The sequence below is a fragment of the Mesoplodon mirus genome, assembly GCF_964341445.2.
Source record: "Mesoplodon mirus genome assembly, chromosome: 11".
Classification (NCBI taxonomy): Eukaryota; Metazoa; Chordata; class Mammalia; order Artiodactyla; family Ziphiidae; genus Mesoplodon; species Mesoplodon mirus.
Window position 1 is genome coordinate 91,335,318 of NC_138987.1, and position 14,916 is coordinate 91,350,233.

The 14,916-nt window shown below is 41.7% G+C and overlaps 1 protein-coding gene across 1 annotated transcript; it reads right to left on the reverse strand.

The window, feature by feature from the left end:
- Positions 1–5,635: 5,635 nt before the first annotated feature.
- PDE6H (phosphodiesterase 6H) lies at positions 5,636–9,907 on the reverse strand (the record flags this gene model as incomplete). Its single annotated transcript, XM_082635836.1, has 3 exons — positions 5,636–5,729; positions 8,606–8,646; positions 9,774–9,907. The coding sequence occupies 3 exons, from the start codon at positions 9,905–9,907 to the stop codon at positions 5,653–5,655; spliced, it is 252 nt and encodes an 83-aa protein (XP_082491962.1). The 3' UTR covers positions 5,636–5,652.
- Positions 9,908–14,916: the final 5,009 nt, after the last annotated feature.

Sequence of the window (14,916 nt, forward strand, 5' to 3'; positions counted from 1 at the left end):
TCCCTTTGCTTCTCTAGTTGTTGAGAAAATGCTCTCCTTTCCTCAGTTTATGGTGATTCTTGATCTTTTTACAACAGCAGAGTGGCAATTGTTTAATAGCAACTGTGTCTCTTTGCCTGGGGTGTGTACACCAGAGGAACACTTTCTCCTTATATACAGTTTTCTGCTCTAACTGTAATGCTAGGAACTCTGGAATGGGGGTTGGTATCTACATCAACCCCAACCTCTACCCAAGGATGCAAACAAATAGGAAAGGGGTGGAGGGTAAGTGAAGGTCACTGCCTCACCTGCCCAGAAAAATCTCTCATTCTCCCTGGTCTACCTACTCCCGTCAGAGGAAGCAGATGAGGACAGGGAGTGACAGAGGCTGTAGAGGGAGGGTGGCCACGCCAGGCAATGGCAAGGAGTCACCCCTGGGAATAATGGTGGCTGTTTGGCTCTAGCTTCTTGGAATTTGTCCAACACTTAGATTCTGGACTCTCTGACATTCTCTGCAACTGCAGAAGCACTTAACTGGGTTAGGTGTGGAGGAGGGAGGCATCGTCTATCTCATTAGTCCACACAACGGTCTGAGAGTCAGAACACATGACTATTAGCCCCTGTTCTCACCCATATTACATATGTTTTGGGGGCAAGTGGAACTGATCTCGGAGAGAAAGCAGTGAGCGTTCCTGAAGAGGGACCTTAGTTCCCTGTCCGGGAATTGGACCTGTGTAGCCTGGATGAAGACCAGGAATTCTAGCCACTAGACCACCAGGGGCAAGAGGCTTGAAGCAAACTTCCCCTGGCTCTTACCCCCAGTGAAAGTAAGAATATTTCAAGAAGGCAAAAACTGTAAAAACAGGTACAAAGTATATTAATAGAGACACAGCACAAGGTATGGGAGAGCCCACAGAGAAGCAGTTTATTTATTTAAAGTCAGAAGCTAGGCAGAAATACACACCCAGAGAGAAAGGGTATGGGCATCATTCCTAATGAGAAGGGCGGTAAGGAGGTGATTTAAATCCCTTATATAGGACGGTTCTTCCAGGTCTTTGTTTACCTTTGGCCAATGATCCTGTTTCTTTTTTCACACCTGACCTGCCCTAGGGTACTCCCCAACATGTGTGCGCAAATTTTTGCTAGGATGGATCCCACTGCAGAGGCCTGTGGGTGCATGTCCACACTTATTATGGGGTGGCGCTCCCTCCCTTTTTGACCCCCAAGGAGGCTTCCTATGCTTGGGCAGACGGGCGGGTCTTCCTTGATCTCAGGTGTGGGTACCTTATCTCTTCAGCAGAGCTCAGCTTCTGCCACTAGCTTTGTCCTTGGAGTGTCTGGGTGCGAACAAAGCTTCTATTTTACTCCACCTGACAAACACCAGCTGTTCAGCCCAGGGGCACATCTACCTACAACCTCAGAGCCAGTTAAATCAGTCCCTGGATGGCAATAAGCTAAGAATTCGCTAATTCCCAATGTTTAAAATATAGGCTTGGACCACATCAGTGTTTTCAAACTGACACAAATTAAGAAGCATTGGGGACCCATATTAAAAATATAGATTCTAAGATCTTTTCCTTGGAGATTCTTCTTCAGAAAACCTGGTGTGAGGTCCAAACTGCATGTGTTTATGACAAGAGATTCTCAGTGGCTCTTTCAAAAAAATCCTCCAAACCCTAAACTTCTACGAGAACTCCCTTCTGCAATTGCTCTTTTTCATCTATTGTGTTCTTCCTATTTGACATTGCGCTTCCTCCACTTCTGGGGTTTATATTAGAATCAACTTTGGAGGTTTTAAATGTAACCATGCTATTTCCCAACTCTAAGTAAAGATCACTGGTTGACAAAGAGTGTCTGTTCTTTGATACCATTGCTCTACTGGCTATGTCCAATTTGCCCCTTAACATCCATTCTCCACCCTTCTCCACCTGATCTTTGGTGTTGAAGGTGAACCCTACTCACCACACCAATGGGCTCCTTTGCCTCCTGACTTCAAGTTAGGTTTATCCGATGGGAGGCAACAACAGAAAAGTAGAGGATGGGAGAACAACATTGGGGTATTAATTAGCCTCACTCCCACCCCTCCTGATTACCCATGGGATCACGGTGGGTTGGCTGTATCTTACTACTGAAGACCACCTCCCTCTCGGGGTTGGGGGGTGCACTTCCTTATGATTAGAGCTGACCTCTTAGGGTTCCTCCAGATCTAGGTTTGTCACGTAGCCCCCAAATTGTTGCTAGCCCCAATTTACTCTATTACCTTTTGTAGATTCTCCTTAATCCTTCCCAAGCCTTTGTAAACAGTCCCTTTGTTAAAATTTCCCCAGTTACTCTGTTTGAGTACGGCATCTCTGCTCCCGGGATTTTGATGGGGATAATAATTCACCTTTATCTCTTTCACATGTGCTATTTGTGTAATAAAGGTTTTCTTGTGTCTTATTAAAAATAATAGAAAAGATAGAATTAGAATTTAGGAATAGAAAGAACAAAATTCTAGTGCTTGAATAAGCTTTAAATTATGTCTATTCTACACTATGCTTCGTAACAGGAACTAACATTGTAGTAGGTCAAATGTACTTCAAAATCAAACAAACAAACTCATAGAAAAAGAGATCAGATTTGTGGTAACCAAGGGGGGTGGGGGGATGGGAAGAGAGGGAATTGGATGAAGGCAATCAAAAGATACAAACTTGCAGTTATAAGATAAATTAGTACTGGGGATGTAAGGTACAATATAATAAATATAATTAATGCTGCTGTATGTTATACATGAAAATTATTAAGAGTAAATTCTAAGAGTTCTCTCATACAAGAAAAACATTTTTTTCTATTTCTTTAATTTTCTATCTATATGAGATGACAGCTGTTCACTAAACTTATTGTGATAATCATTTCATGATGTATGTAAGTCAAATCATTATGCTGTATACCTGAAATTTATACACTATTGTATGTCAGTTATATCTCAATAAAACTGGAAACAAATAAATTATATCTATTCTAGCTTACTACTAAATACTAGAATCCTACATGAAACAGGTCTGCTCCATCTGTTCATTGCAACTTTTAAAAAATTTATTGACAATGAACATTTTCTCTTCCAGACTAAATATTATGCATTCTTCAACAGTTCTTCACGTAGCATGGTTTCTAGATCCTTCTCCATCCTGGCCATTGGCTACGTTCCTTTGGGTGAATTCTATTGTGTCAGCATTATTGCTTCATGTTTAGGAAACATTTGCAAAGTCAGCCAAATGTGGACAGATCTCCCCAGCTGGAGAAGAGCACAGGCATCCCTAAGTGAAAGGCACACCCTTCCACTGGGATGAGCAAGTGCAGACTGAAGGTTCTGGCTGCCAAACGGAGAAGCTGCTCAAAAACAGGCACATGGGTGGAGGCATGAGCTCCTGCTGCGGGGAAAACATCCTTACCACTACACTCCTTGCATGTCATGGTTTCACTTTTGAATTTATACCCTACTTTTTCTTTTATACTTTTCATTTTTCACTAAGTGTAATAGGGAAGAACAAATCTGACTCCATACTGGATCTGTTTCTTTTACTTTAACCTTTGTATTTTATTGCTTTTGCTACAAGTTAATCACTAAAGGGATGTTACCTATAACTTAAAGTATGCATAATGGCCCGTCTCTGAAGCCTGGCTCCCATGCCTGAATGTTAAGCAAAAATGCCTTTGTTTAAGCTCAGAGGAAACATCCTGACTAGGCCACCTGTGAATGGCTACAGGAAAGAAGAAATTAACAATCCCCTCCAGAGTCTGGCCAGGACCAGAAAATATTTGCAACAATTTATCACCTTTTTCACTTTACCTCCTCACACCTCCCCCACTTTTTTCTAGAAAAGAAACTAGCATCCATATACGTGGAATCTAGAAAAATGGTACAGATGAACCTGTTTGCAAGGCGGAAATAGAGACACAGATGTAGAGAAAAAATGTATGGACACAAAGGGGGAAATGCGGGATGTGGAATGAATTGGGAGACTGGGATTGACATATATACACTAATATGTATAAAATAGATAACTAATAAGAACCTGCTGTATAGCACAGGGAACTCCACTTCAGTTCTCTGTACAGTAGAAACTAACACAACATTGTAAAACAACTATACCCCAATTTAAAAGAAAAAGAAACTAGCATGCAAACCTGGACAAGATGGTTCTTTGGGACACTGGTCCACCATCTTCTAGGTCTGCTGGCTTTCTGAATAAAGTCGCTCTTCCTTGCCCCTTTTTTGGCCTATCATGCAGTGAGAAATACGAGCTTGGACTCGGTAACATGAGGAGGTAACAAAGTGGAATTCTAGTTGGGCCAAGGGTTAAAATGAAAAATAGGCATGCTTTAAATTTCCATGATCTGGAAACCCAGTGTCCTTACCCCATTCCAATCCAGATGTGTCCCTTGGGCTTTTAGATTTCTGGCCAGAAGGTAACAATGTCATTTGTGCAAAACAGTGAGTGCAGAGCCTGCAGCAGAAGAAATGTTCCGAAGAAATGTTCTCCAGTGCTGAGCATCTCTCATTCCCGTGCTCAGACAAAGTCACAGAATTTATTGCTACCGTGAACCTTAGATTACTTAATTCAGGCAAACTGGAGGATTTCAAGAGTGAGATCTTTGCCCAAAATGATGGCGTCAGGATTAGAACCCACATCTCTTTCCCCTCTATCATCCTGCCTCTCTTTTCAGTTAATTTACTCCATTCTTTTGCCACAAATTACAAAACTGAAATGAAGAAGTTAATACTGCTAGTACCCAAAGCATCCAAGTCAGACAGAGGCAGCCCTTGAATTGCACAATTGCCTTGAAAGTATCGGGGAAAGATAGCTATGTGCACATTACATTGGACAATACTCCACTGGTGAAGCAAACCATTATCTTATTTTTCCGATTCCACTACCTATCTTTTGCCTCTGAGTCTAAACTTTAAAGGATACAAATCTTTTCAATCAACTGAATCAAGGCACTCAGAAGGTTCAGAGTCTTGAGTTTAAATCTCCAGTTTGCCACCAACTCAGAACTGTACGATTTAAAGCTGCATCAGATCTCAAGGATAACCTAGTCCAGTAAAATTTAGACCCAGAGAGGCCGTGATTTACAAAGTTACAAAGCAGAATCAGAACTTGACTCTTAATCCTATGCTCTTTTGCATGCACTGTGCTTATTTCCTTTGTGACTCTGCCTTCTTTGTTTAATTGGGTCTCAGAACAGGGCATCAGATATTTGCATATAGCATTTAATACAACTTCATCATGAGATTCAAGGTATCTCCTTTATTAAAGAAAAAGGTAGAGGAGTGACATAAATGGTATCTTAAAAGCCTAATACCAATCATAATTAATGCCTAGCAAAAACAGATTTGAAAGACTTAAACTTTAGAGAAATACTGAAGACTTCTAACCAGCTGATAGGAAAAAGTAGTAATGTTTGAAAGGCCCTATGAAAAGCTGATTTCACCCGCTATTCTGAGCTAAACTATACTGCGTGAGAGAGTCTGACACTAAGAGAGCTCTTAGTAGTAACTTAAGGGAAATGACTGTGTAAGCCAAAGAAACCACTTCCGACAGCTGTATGTCAAGACTCTGGCAGATCAATAGGGCAGAAGTAACCAAAGTTACAGCAGATGCTGTTGAGAGTGGCAGAGCCTCTGGTGCCTCAGACGATCCCAAACTGAGCGAGCTCGTGCACCTCCAAGTGGCTGAATGCCTCCCAAGGACAGATCACCGTGATATCTGCAAGGGAAAAAAGAAGAACTTATAAGCCAATCTCACCCCTAGGAGAGCCTCTTCTGCTCAAAAGGGCATCCTTCAGGCAGAGACCCCCCAGCCCTCCCTTCCATATGCTGTCCAGATGACCGGGAAGTTGTCTAGAATGGCCCTTCATCCCAGGAAGGATCAGACCAGTTGTTTAATCCTCTGCAGGGCTCTGATTCCCCCAGAACAGGCTCCCAAGGTATTTGTGTTGGTTTTATTCTGCATCCTTTTTGGGGAGATGATCCAAGGCTTTTGACTGGGACTATCCTGTGGGAGTGTAGCTCTCTGATCACACAGAGTCTCACAAAACCACTAAAGAGGGAACAGAGGTGGAATTCTAGTTAGGCCAAGGGTTAAAGTGAGAAATAGGGGTGCTTTAAATTCCCATGGTCTGGAAATCCAGTCTCCTTACTCCTTACCAATCCAGATGTGTTCCTTGGGCTTCTCTGACTGCTCTTAAGCTCCTTTACATTCTGAAATGCCTATATCCCACTGCATACTGAGAAGTGATCTCAAGGCATCATCTCATCCAGTCTCTTGCATCAGCAATAAGATATTATTGTTCCCAAATTACAGGGAAGCTGGCTGATACCCAGAGTGATTAAACACCCAGCAAAAAAATCACACAGTTGTAGAGACTGGACTAGAACCAGATCAAAGACTTCAGAATTTCCATCAGTATAAACCTTTTGCCACTATTCCAAATCTGTTGGCAGAGTTAAGGATATATTCCAGAGTCAAAAGTGAATTTGCTGGTCTTATACACACCTGGCCAAAATAGAGAAGCACTTGATTTAAAAGAGTAGCATATGAGGTTTATAGAAGTGGCTAGAAATTCTATTTGAGATCCGAGGAGTGGCATTAGACAAGAAAAAGTAGATATACTGAGAGTTGCCCGGAAAGGACACTGATTGCTATGAGTGCCACCATTTATCAAAAGTGTATTGGATGAGCTGGAAACATGTGGCTACACAAAAACCTGCACAAGGAAGTTTATAGCAGCTTTATTCATAATTGCCAAAACTTGGAAGCAATCAAGATGCTTATCAATAGGATAAATAAACTGTGAGACAACCATATAATGAAATATTCAGTGATAAAAAGAAATGCACTATCAAACCATGTAAAGACATGGCTTGAGCTTAGATAAATATTACTAAGTGAAAGAACTCATACTATATGATTCCAACAGTAGGACCATCCGGAAAAGGCAAAACTATAGAGACAATAAAAAGATTAGTGGTTGTCAGAAGTTTATGGGGAGAAAGGGATGAACAGGTAGAGCACAAGAGATTTGGGGGGCTAGTGATGGTATTCTGAAAGAACCTGTAATGGTGGATACAGGATATTGTGCATTTGTCAAAACTCATGGAACTGGACAACACAAAGAATGAACAAGCTATTTCAGTTAATAACAATGTATTAATATTGGTTCATGAAGTATAACAAATGCCCCACGATAATGCAAGATGTTAATAATAAGGGAAACGATGTACAGGGGGAGGAAGGTGGCAGAGGGGGTCTATAGGAACTCTGTACTTTCTGTTTAATTTTCCTATAAACCTAAAAATGCTCTAAAAAATAACGTCTATTAATTTTTTTTTTCTTTTTGGTACGCAGGCCTCTCACTGTTGTGGCCTCTCCTGGAGCACAGGCTCTGGACGCACAGGCTCAGTGGCCATGGCTCACGGGCCCAGCCTCTCCGCGGTATGTGGGATCTTCCCAGACCGGGGCATGAACCCATGTCCCCTGAATCGGCAAGCGGACTCTCAACCACTGCGCCACCAGGGAAGCCCCACATCTATTAATTTTTAAAAGGACATGCTTCCCTGCTGGAGCAGTGGTTGGGAGTCCGCCTGCAGGTGCAGGGGACATGGGTTCGAGCCCCGGTCTGGGAGGACACCACATGCCGTGGAGCAACTGGGCCCCTGCGCCACAACTGTTGGGCCTGAGCTCTGGAGCCCGCGAGGCACGACTGCTGAGCACGCGCCCCTAGAGGCCAAGCTCCGCAATGGGAGAGGCCACCGCAGTGAGAAGCCCGCGCACCCCGGCGAGGAGCGGTCCCTGCTCTCCGCAGCTAGAGAGATCCCGTGTGAAGCAGCAGAGACCCAGTGCAGCCAAAAATAAATAAATAGAATAAATAATTTTTTTAAAAGGATATGCAGTAATTTGCATGCATTAGCCAACAAATAAAAATTCTAGCCAATTAAAAAGTGTTGTACCGGATACTTTCAGTGCAGCCAAAAATAAATAAATAGAATAAATAATTTTTTTAAAAAGGATATGCAGTAATTTGCATGCATTATCCAACAAATAAAAATTCTAGCCAATTAAAAAATATTGTACAGGATACTTTCAGTATGTAGGGCCCTGTTCTGGATGCCAGAGGATGTGTGAAAAAAGGAAGTAGGTGAGGGAGTGGTTGGCCCTGTAGAGTGGAAAGGCTTTCCTGGCCCCACCCTTGTTTCCAGTACCTCATTCTGTGGCCTCAGATTGTCACTTAATTCCTCTATGTCTCAGATTTCTCTTCTGAAAAATAAAGTTGGTCTAGACTCACTCTAAGAATCCTTCTACTGTGAAAGACTACAATTCATCATTGTAAGCCCTCAAGAGTATTTAACAAAACACGGAGATTTATTAAACTTTGGGGCAAGTCTGATTTCTTTTAGAGTTATAGCCTCTGGACACACACATACTTATTTAGGAAGTTAAATTAACACCCCACTTTTCTAGGTCTTTAACGAATCTGCTGCCTTAGGTATTTCTGGTAACTTTCAACTGCCCCATGTGGCCTGAAGTAGAAAAAAAGGTGAAAGTCCAAGGGTAAAATTCACTGAAATCTTTGGGTGGCTCACCTGTTCCTAGTCCTTCCATGCCCGGATTGTCATCTCCAAACCTGTGGAAAAAAATGCAAGAGAAATTAGCTGATATCGGAGCCAAAGGATCCTGTAATAAGTCATGTGAAGAGTTTCCTGATTCAAAGAGAAAGAAAGAGAAGTTTAAGTTTTTGTATTTGAGAAATCCCTTCTGTCTGCATTGAGCTGGGGCAAAGGAAATGGCACTCAGGCAGGTTTTAGACAATGTGTCCCAGAGGAGGGATAGTTTCCCCTCTGTAAAAATTTAACTCAAGACAATTGAGAGCCAGAAAAAAAAAAAAAAGAGATCAGTGGGGCAATTTAGTCAAGCTCCACTTTTTAAAATAGAAATTGGAATGAGAAAGCAATATGAAAGTCATTAAAATGATTAATTTATCCATTTGTTTAGTTTATCCAAAAGTACATATTAAGCATCTACTATGTCCCTGTGTTAGCCCCTGGGAGTTAAGGAAAAAAACAAACACACAAATTTTCTCTGAGGAATCTCAGTCTCAGGGAACAGATGACAAGAAATAAGTGTAATATAAAATAACACAAGTTACCATCGCTGAATGTACAAAATGCAAACATGGAAGTAATGATAATGTTTGTCTAAGGGAGTCAGCAATGCCTTTCAGAAGAAATTAACATGAGTGTGTGTTGAAAATAAACAAGATTTTGCCAAGAAGAGAAAGAGGAAAACAAAGAACTGAAGAGAGATTTGAAGCCATAAAAATAAATGTTATGTTCTAGAAGTGGCCAGTGTTTCTGTGTTCCAGATTAAAGCACAGGTTACATCAATGAAGGAGAGTGGTCAAGAAAAGTCTGAAAGGTCAAGTCGAAGGTCACTGTGAAGTTTCCATTTTCCATGTTAATTCTGGCTGTAGATCTGGGAGCTGACAGAGAAAGGATTCCAGGACTGAAAACATGATTCAGCAAAGATTCTGTTAGATAGGAAAACAGAGGGTGGGGTTGGAAATGTTTATAAGTCTATTTAATATTGTGAGCATTAATTTCTTAAAACCAAAGCACTCTTTTTTTTTTATAGATCTTTATTGGAGTGTAATTGGTTTACAATACTGTGTTAGTTTCTGTTGTACAACAAAGTGAATCAGCCATATGGAGGGAAAAAAACAATAGAAAGTCTTCTCTTTAATCTTGGTCTTACCCTTTCACACCTTTCTTAGGAGGCTTGCTCTTGAACTGACGAGTCTGCCTCTGCTTGAACTTGGGGGGTCCTTTGCGTGGGGTGGTGGGACCTTGGTTTGAAGTTGGAGGGGCCAAAGTAGAATTGTCACTCATTCTGCCGGTCCTTGGGGGGCTGATGGTTTTCTTTCAGGCTCCTTAGACAGTAAGAGAAAAAAAGAAGACCCTTCAAGGTATGAGAACTATTACTTATTAGACCCTGACAATAAACTGGAGGTAGGGAGAAAAGCACCTTGATAAAGAAGCTCAGTATCTTGTGTTGACACCAAAAGGGAGAAGTTATCTTTTAAAGGGATTTTTAAGAGAATGTGGTATAAATCAAGGGAGGCGCTCAGTAGAGTGGGATATAAACTGGCAACTGATAGAGTTCAAAAATCTGGGTGGATTTGTTGCTCCAATAAATCTGCCACTAACTTTCTATGTGAATTTATTATAATGATGTCCTTCTGTTTGATCACCAGTTCTACCATCTATAAAGGGAGAGAAATGAACTAAAGAATATCTATAGTCTTTGCAGCACTGAAAAATTCTTTAAGCTTTACATATTTTTCCATCTAGCTGTAAAATAACCTGACTCTGAATGTTTACTGACACATTTTTTATGGTCTTTGTTCTTTATGGTCCTTATTTTATTTACTTCTCATGTGATCCAGAGAATTCTATCCTAGCTCTGGGGATGACAGTGTAGTAGTCTGGATAGGGGAAACTCTGAACCTGGTATACTGACACCATGGAAGTGTTCAATACATCCCAATACACGCACACACAAACACAAACACACAGAAGACAGTGTGGGGTGATTAAGTAGTAAATGTGTGCTTTAACTCCACATCCAGATATAAAGTTTTCTAGCCACCTATTTCTCAGAAATCTTCAACATTTTCTCCTATCTAAATCAAGGAGCTATCCAATATAATTTTCCCAGGCTTTCATTTTAGCTACAAAAATGTACATAGTCATTCTTCAAGTACAAATAAAAGAACATAACAAATTTTTATTACGTGTGACAATAACATGTAATAACAAATTAGCATGATTTATGCTAAGCTAAAGATTTTTTTTTTTTTTTTTTGCGGTACGCGGGCCTCTCACTGTTGTGGCCTCTCCCGTTGCGGAGCACCAGCCCCGGATGCACAGGCTCAGCGGCCATGGCTCACGGGCCCAGCCGCTCCGCGGCATGTGGGATCTTCCCGGACCGGGGCACGAACCCGTGTCCCCTGCATCGGCAGGTGGACTCTCAACCACTGCGCCACCAGGGAAGCCCCTTTGTTCATTTCTGTAGCCTCAGAACCTACAACAGTACCCGGCCCATAGTAGGTATGCCATCTACATATTTGTCAGATGAGTGAATAAATAAATAAAGAGAACTAATACTTTGAACCTTGGGTCCTGAGATCCTGACCCTGTGACCTTCTCCGTCAAACTATAGGTAAAGCATCAGCTGATCTTCACCTCATAAAGCCCTCAGTGGCTTTAGAAAATACGCTGCCAGCTCCTCTATGCCCTGAATCCAGTTCTTGTGCTGCGGGCCCTCTCCCGCCCTGGTAAACAGGCAAAGTTTGTGCCTCTCCCAAGTGTGGTTGGGACCATGGGAATGGCTAGGCAGGCCGCCGAGAGCAGCATTACTCTCTGACTGGGCCACCAGTAGCTGACACATCCCAGCTCTGCCAAAGCCACAGAGGAAAATTAGAGAATTTCCCTCAGATCAAGCTTTTGGACTTACCAATTCTTTCAAAGCAGTAAGAAACTACAAACTTTCCTTTGTTTAATCTAGAGAGCCTACTAGGCTTAGGATCACCACATTTAGCAAATAAAAATACAGTAAGACCAGTTAAATTTGAATTTCAGCTATACAACAAATGATTTTTTTTCTAGTATAAATATATCCCAAATATTTCATGGTATGTACTTATACTTAGAAACTTGTCTTGTTGTTGTTTATCTGAAATTCAAATTTATCTAGGCATCTTCTATGTTATCTGGCAACTCTAACTGGGATCCTACTATGTTAGACCCAAAGTCTATAATGTGAGGGTCTAAGGTAACCTTAATCAGTCAAATCACCCTTTAGGGGTCAAAACAGTGTAAAGAGTAGATGCTTTAGAATCAAATAGAAATAATCTCAAATTCCTGCTCCACAAAACTGTTTATGTGACCTTGGATAAGTTGCATAACCTCTCTAGGTCTCACTCCATCTATAAAATGAATCAAATAGTATCTTCTTTTTAGGGTAATGGGGAAAATAAGAGGGAATAATGTAGAGTGTTTGGTGAAAAATACTCAAAAAGGTGTAACCTTTTTATAGTAGACCTTCTGACAGACAAGGAAACCCTGCAAACAAATTTATGGTTTCGACATAGGTTCACCTGGACTCCCACACCCCTTCCTCCAGGCCATCCGCTGAAGGGTCCTTGTCAAGCACCAGAGAGGTAATTGCTACCTGCACTTGCTGGGTAATCCTCTGCATCCTTCAAATGCCCCAACTATTAACTTATTTTTGCTCTCAAAATTCTGTCTTAAGACGACTTCTTTGGATTCCTTTGACAACCCTAACAGCAACCCCAAAGAACTTAAATTTCTTCTATGTACCCCTGATTACACTTCCCCTTTTCTCTGGTGAGTTTCTTTTGCATGTTTATATAATTCTGAAATTGCAGTGGCAAGTTTCTCTAGGCTTGGATCGAGTTCCTGTCTAATTCCAAGTGTGATAGGTTACATAAAAGAATTGTCCTTGGAAAGGGTTATGTAACAGTTGCCTGGCTAATCCCTGAATCCTCATGGCCCTCAGGATTTGCACTATGAATAATAACTGTCTTTACATTTATTGTGCATTTTGAGCACAATATTTCATTTTTGAGTACCTAGGACACTCAACCAATCCCTAGGGTGTTTTTTGTCATAGATTTACCCTCCAGTTTTCCCTGGAATATCTTTGGGATGAGCAGAACAAATATGACCTTGTCCTGCCTTGGAAATCAGTCCTGTCGGCCACAGGTATCACCTACAGCTGAACTTATCCTGACCACGCTTTCCTAAGAACTCCAAGGGCATCCCTGGAAGCTGAATAATCCTGAACCTAGTATCACACTTGATTTTAGCTGCAAGCAGAGGTTTCACATTTTTGCCTCCCAAAGTGCCAAGTAATTCATTCCTTTGTGAGACAGAATGTTTTCCCTGTTTTTAAAACACTGTTAGCCCTTCCGCTTTTGAAAATTACAAGCTGTTCCTCTGCAGAAAGTGGATGCAGCAATGTAAGATTTCAAGGCATAGGTTTGAGGGAACTGAGGTTACTGTGGCCTTAGACCCAAGGCAGCAGAGCTCAGCTGTAGGAAGCTACAGATGATGCTCCATAAATTCCAGCTAAGGAAGGACAGTTTCTGAAGGTTCTTGAGTCAGGTTCTCTAACGCTACTATGATCGCCCTAGGTTTCGAGTTCCCTCTTTCTCAGCAAAGATATGGGCAGATAGACGGTTCCCTTGTTGATGGATGAGGATGGGGAGAATATAGGCGAAGGAGCAATTTCCTCCAATGATGTGGTTGGACCTATAAACGTCACCCAGGGTCCTGCTGAGGCAGAGAGAATCTAATAATTTGGAGAGCCAAGGAAGACCCAAACCAAAGCCATAAGAAAAACAAAAACAAAAATCCAGCAAGTACCTTGCTTCAGCTAGGAGCAAACAAACATTTTAACCTCGGAGGGAGATGGTTTAGCACACCTGTGCTGCACTGCGGTCATTCCCCCACTGGTTCTGGGATCCTCATCCTCATGCTCCCACATCAGCCTCTTGGTGCCTGGACTAAGTTTTCAAGCACACCCTGGGAGTAAAGAGCTGTGTGCTCTGTGGTCATTTAGTGCCCCAGATCCCTCCTTTCCCAGAAAACTGTTTGCTATGGAGCCACCAAAAGGGAGGGTCAGTTTTGGGTTGCTTCTAAGTGAATTTAGTAATCAAGCTTTGCAATGACCTTGTAATAATCAAATTTCACTTATTAGCTTGTCACATGGCATTATAAGGATGTTTGGGTGTATTTCCTCCATGATTTCTCCCATTTCCATCCCCAGCCCTGGACCAGGCCCACAGGTTCAGTGTGTTCTTTTCTTCCATTTCTTTGTTTTAGAGCCAAATCGAACCCCCCTCCCCCCGCAAACAAAAGCCCTTTGATTATATCCTGCTTAAACTCTCCAGAAGTTGAGAAATACTCACAGAGCTGAGTGTTTCTCCGATGAGCTGTCCAGTTGCCTTCTTCACAGTAGATGAATAAAGGGCCTTTGCATCCTGATTTATCTCTCTGTAATACCCTCATGCTACCTAAGCGCATCATCATAGGCTTAGGAGCATCTGCCCAGGTGCAAAGAAGCTGGAAGAGTGTGGGGTGAGACTGGGACAGGCTTTTCTGTTAATTGGATGTTCTTACAAACTGACTTGGGCTCTCTCCTGTCCATAAATAGGTATTGAATTCACAAACACACACAAAGTGTTGATTTCCAAGGGGAGACTTGCAGATTGTAGTTCAATATCTCTTTTCCTTCCCCATTGTTACCTTTAGTCCTTACCCCCCCATTCTTCCCTTTTCCTGACACACACAAGCCCTTGCATACTGTCTCTCTCTCTCCTCTCTCTTTCTGTCACACACACACACACATATACACACACAGATGATCACATAATTCTCACAGTGTCCCCTGCTTCATTGGAGACATTGATCGTGTGAGCAGTGCCATTGAGAAATACCAGTATCTCTCCCTAATCGGTGTTATATGCATTTTCTCAGACAGATGAAACCACAAATCAGGAATAACCTAAAATTCAGTGATACGTGACAGAGAAAGAGCACAAGTGATAGCTGGGAACTCTTAACTGATGATATTTATTTGAGAATTGATTGCTGGATCTTTCGCACCAAACACTTCAGGGTGTAGGGTCCAGACTACAATCCCCTTCAGTGGGACACTTGACACCCATCTTCCAATTGCATTGAGCCACTAATATGAATTTGTACATCACTTTATACAGTTTTGAATAGACCTTAACTCATATGCCAGCATCATTAAGCTCTTTTGACAAATTTGTCATAAAGAAATTAAATATTTTATTCAAGATTGTATA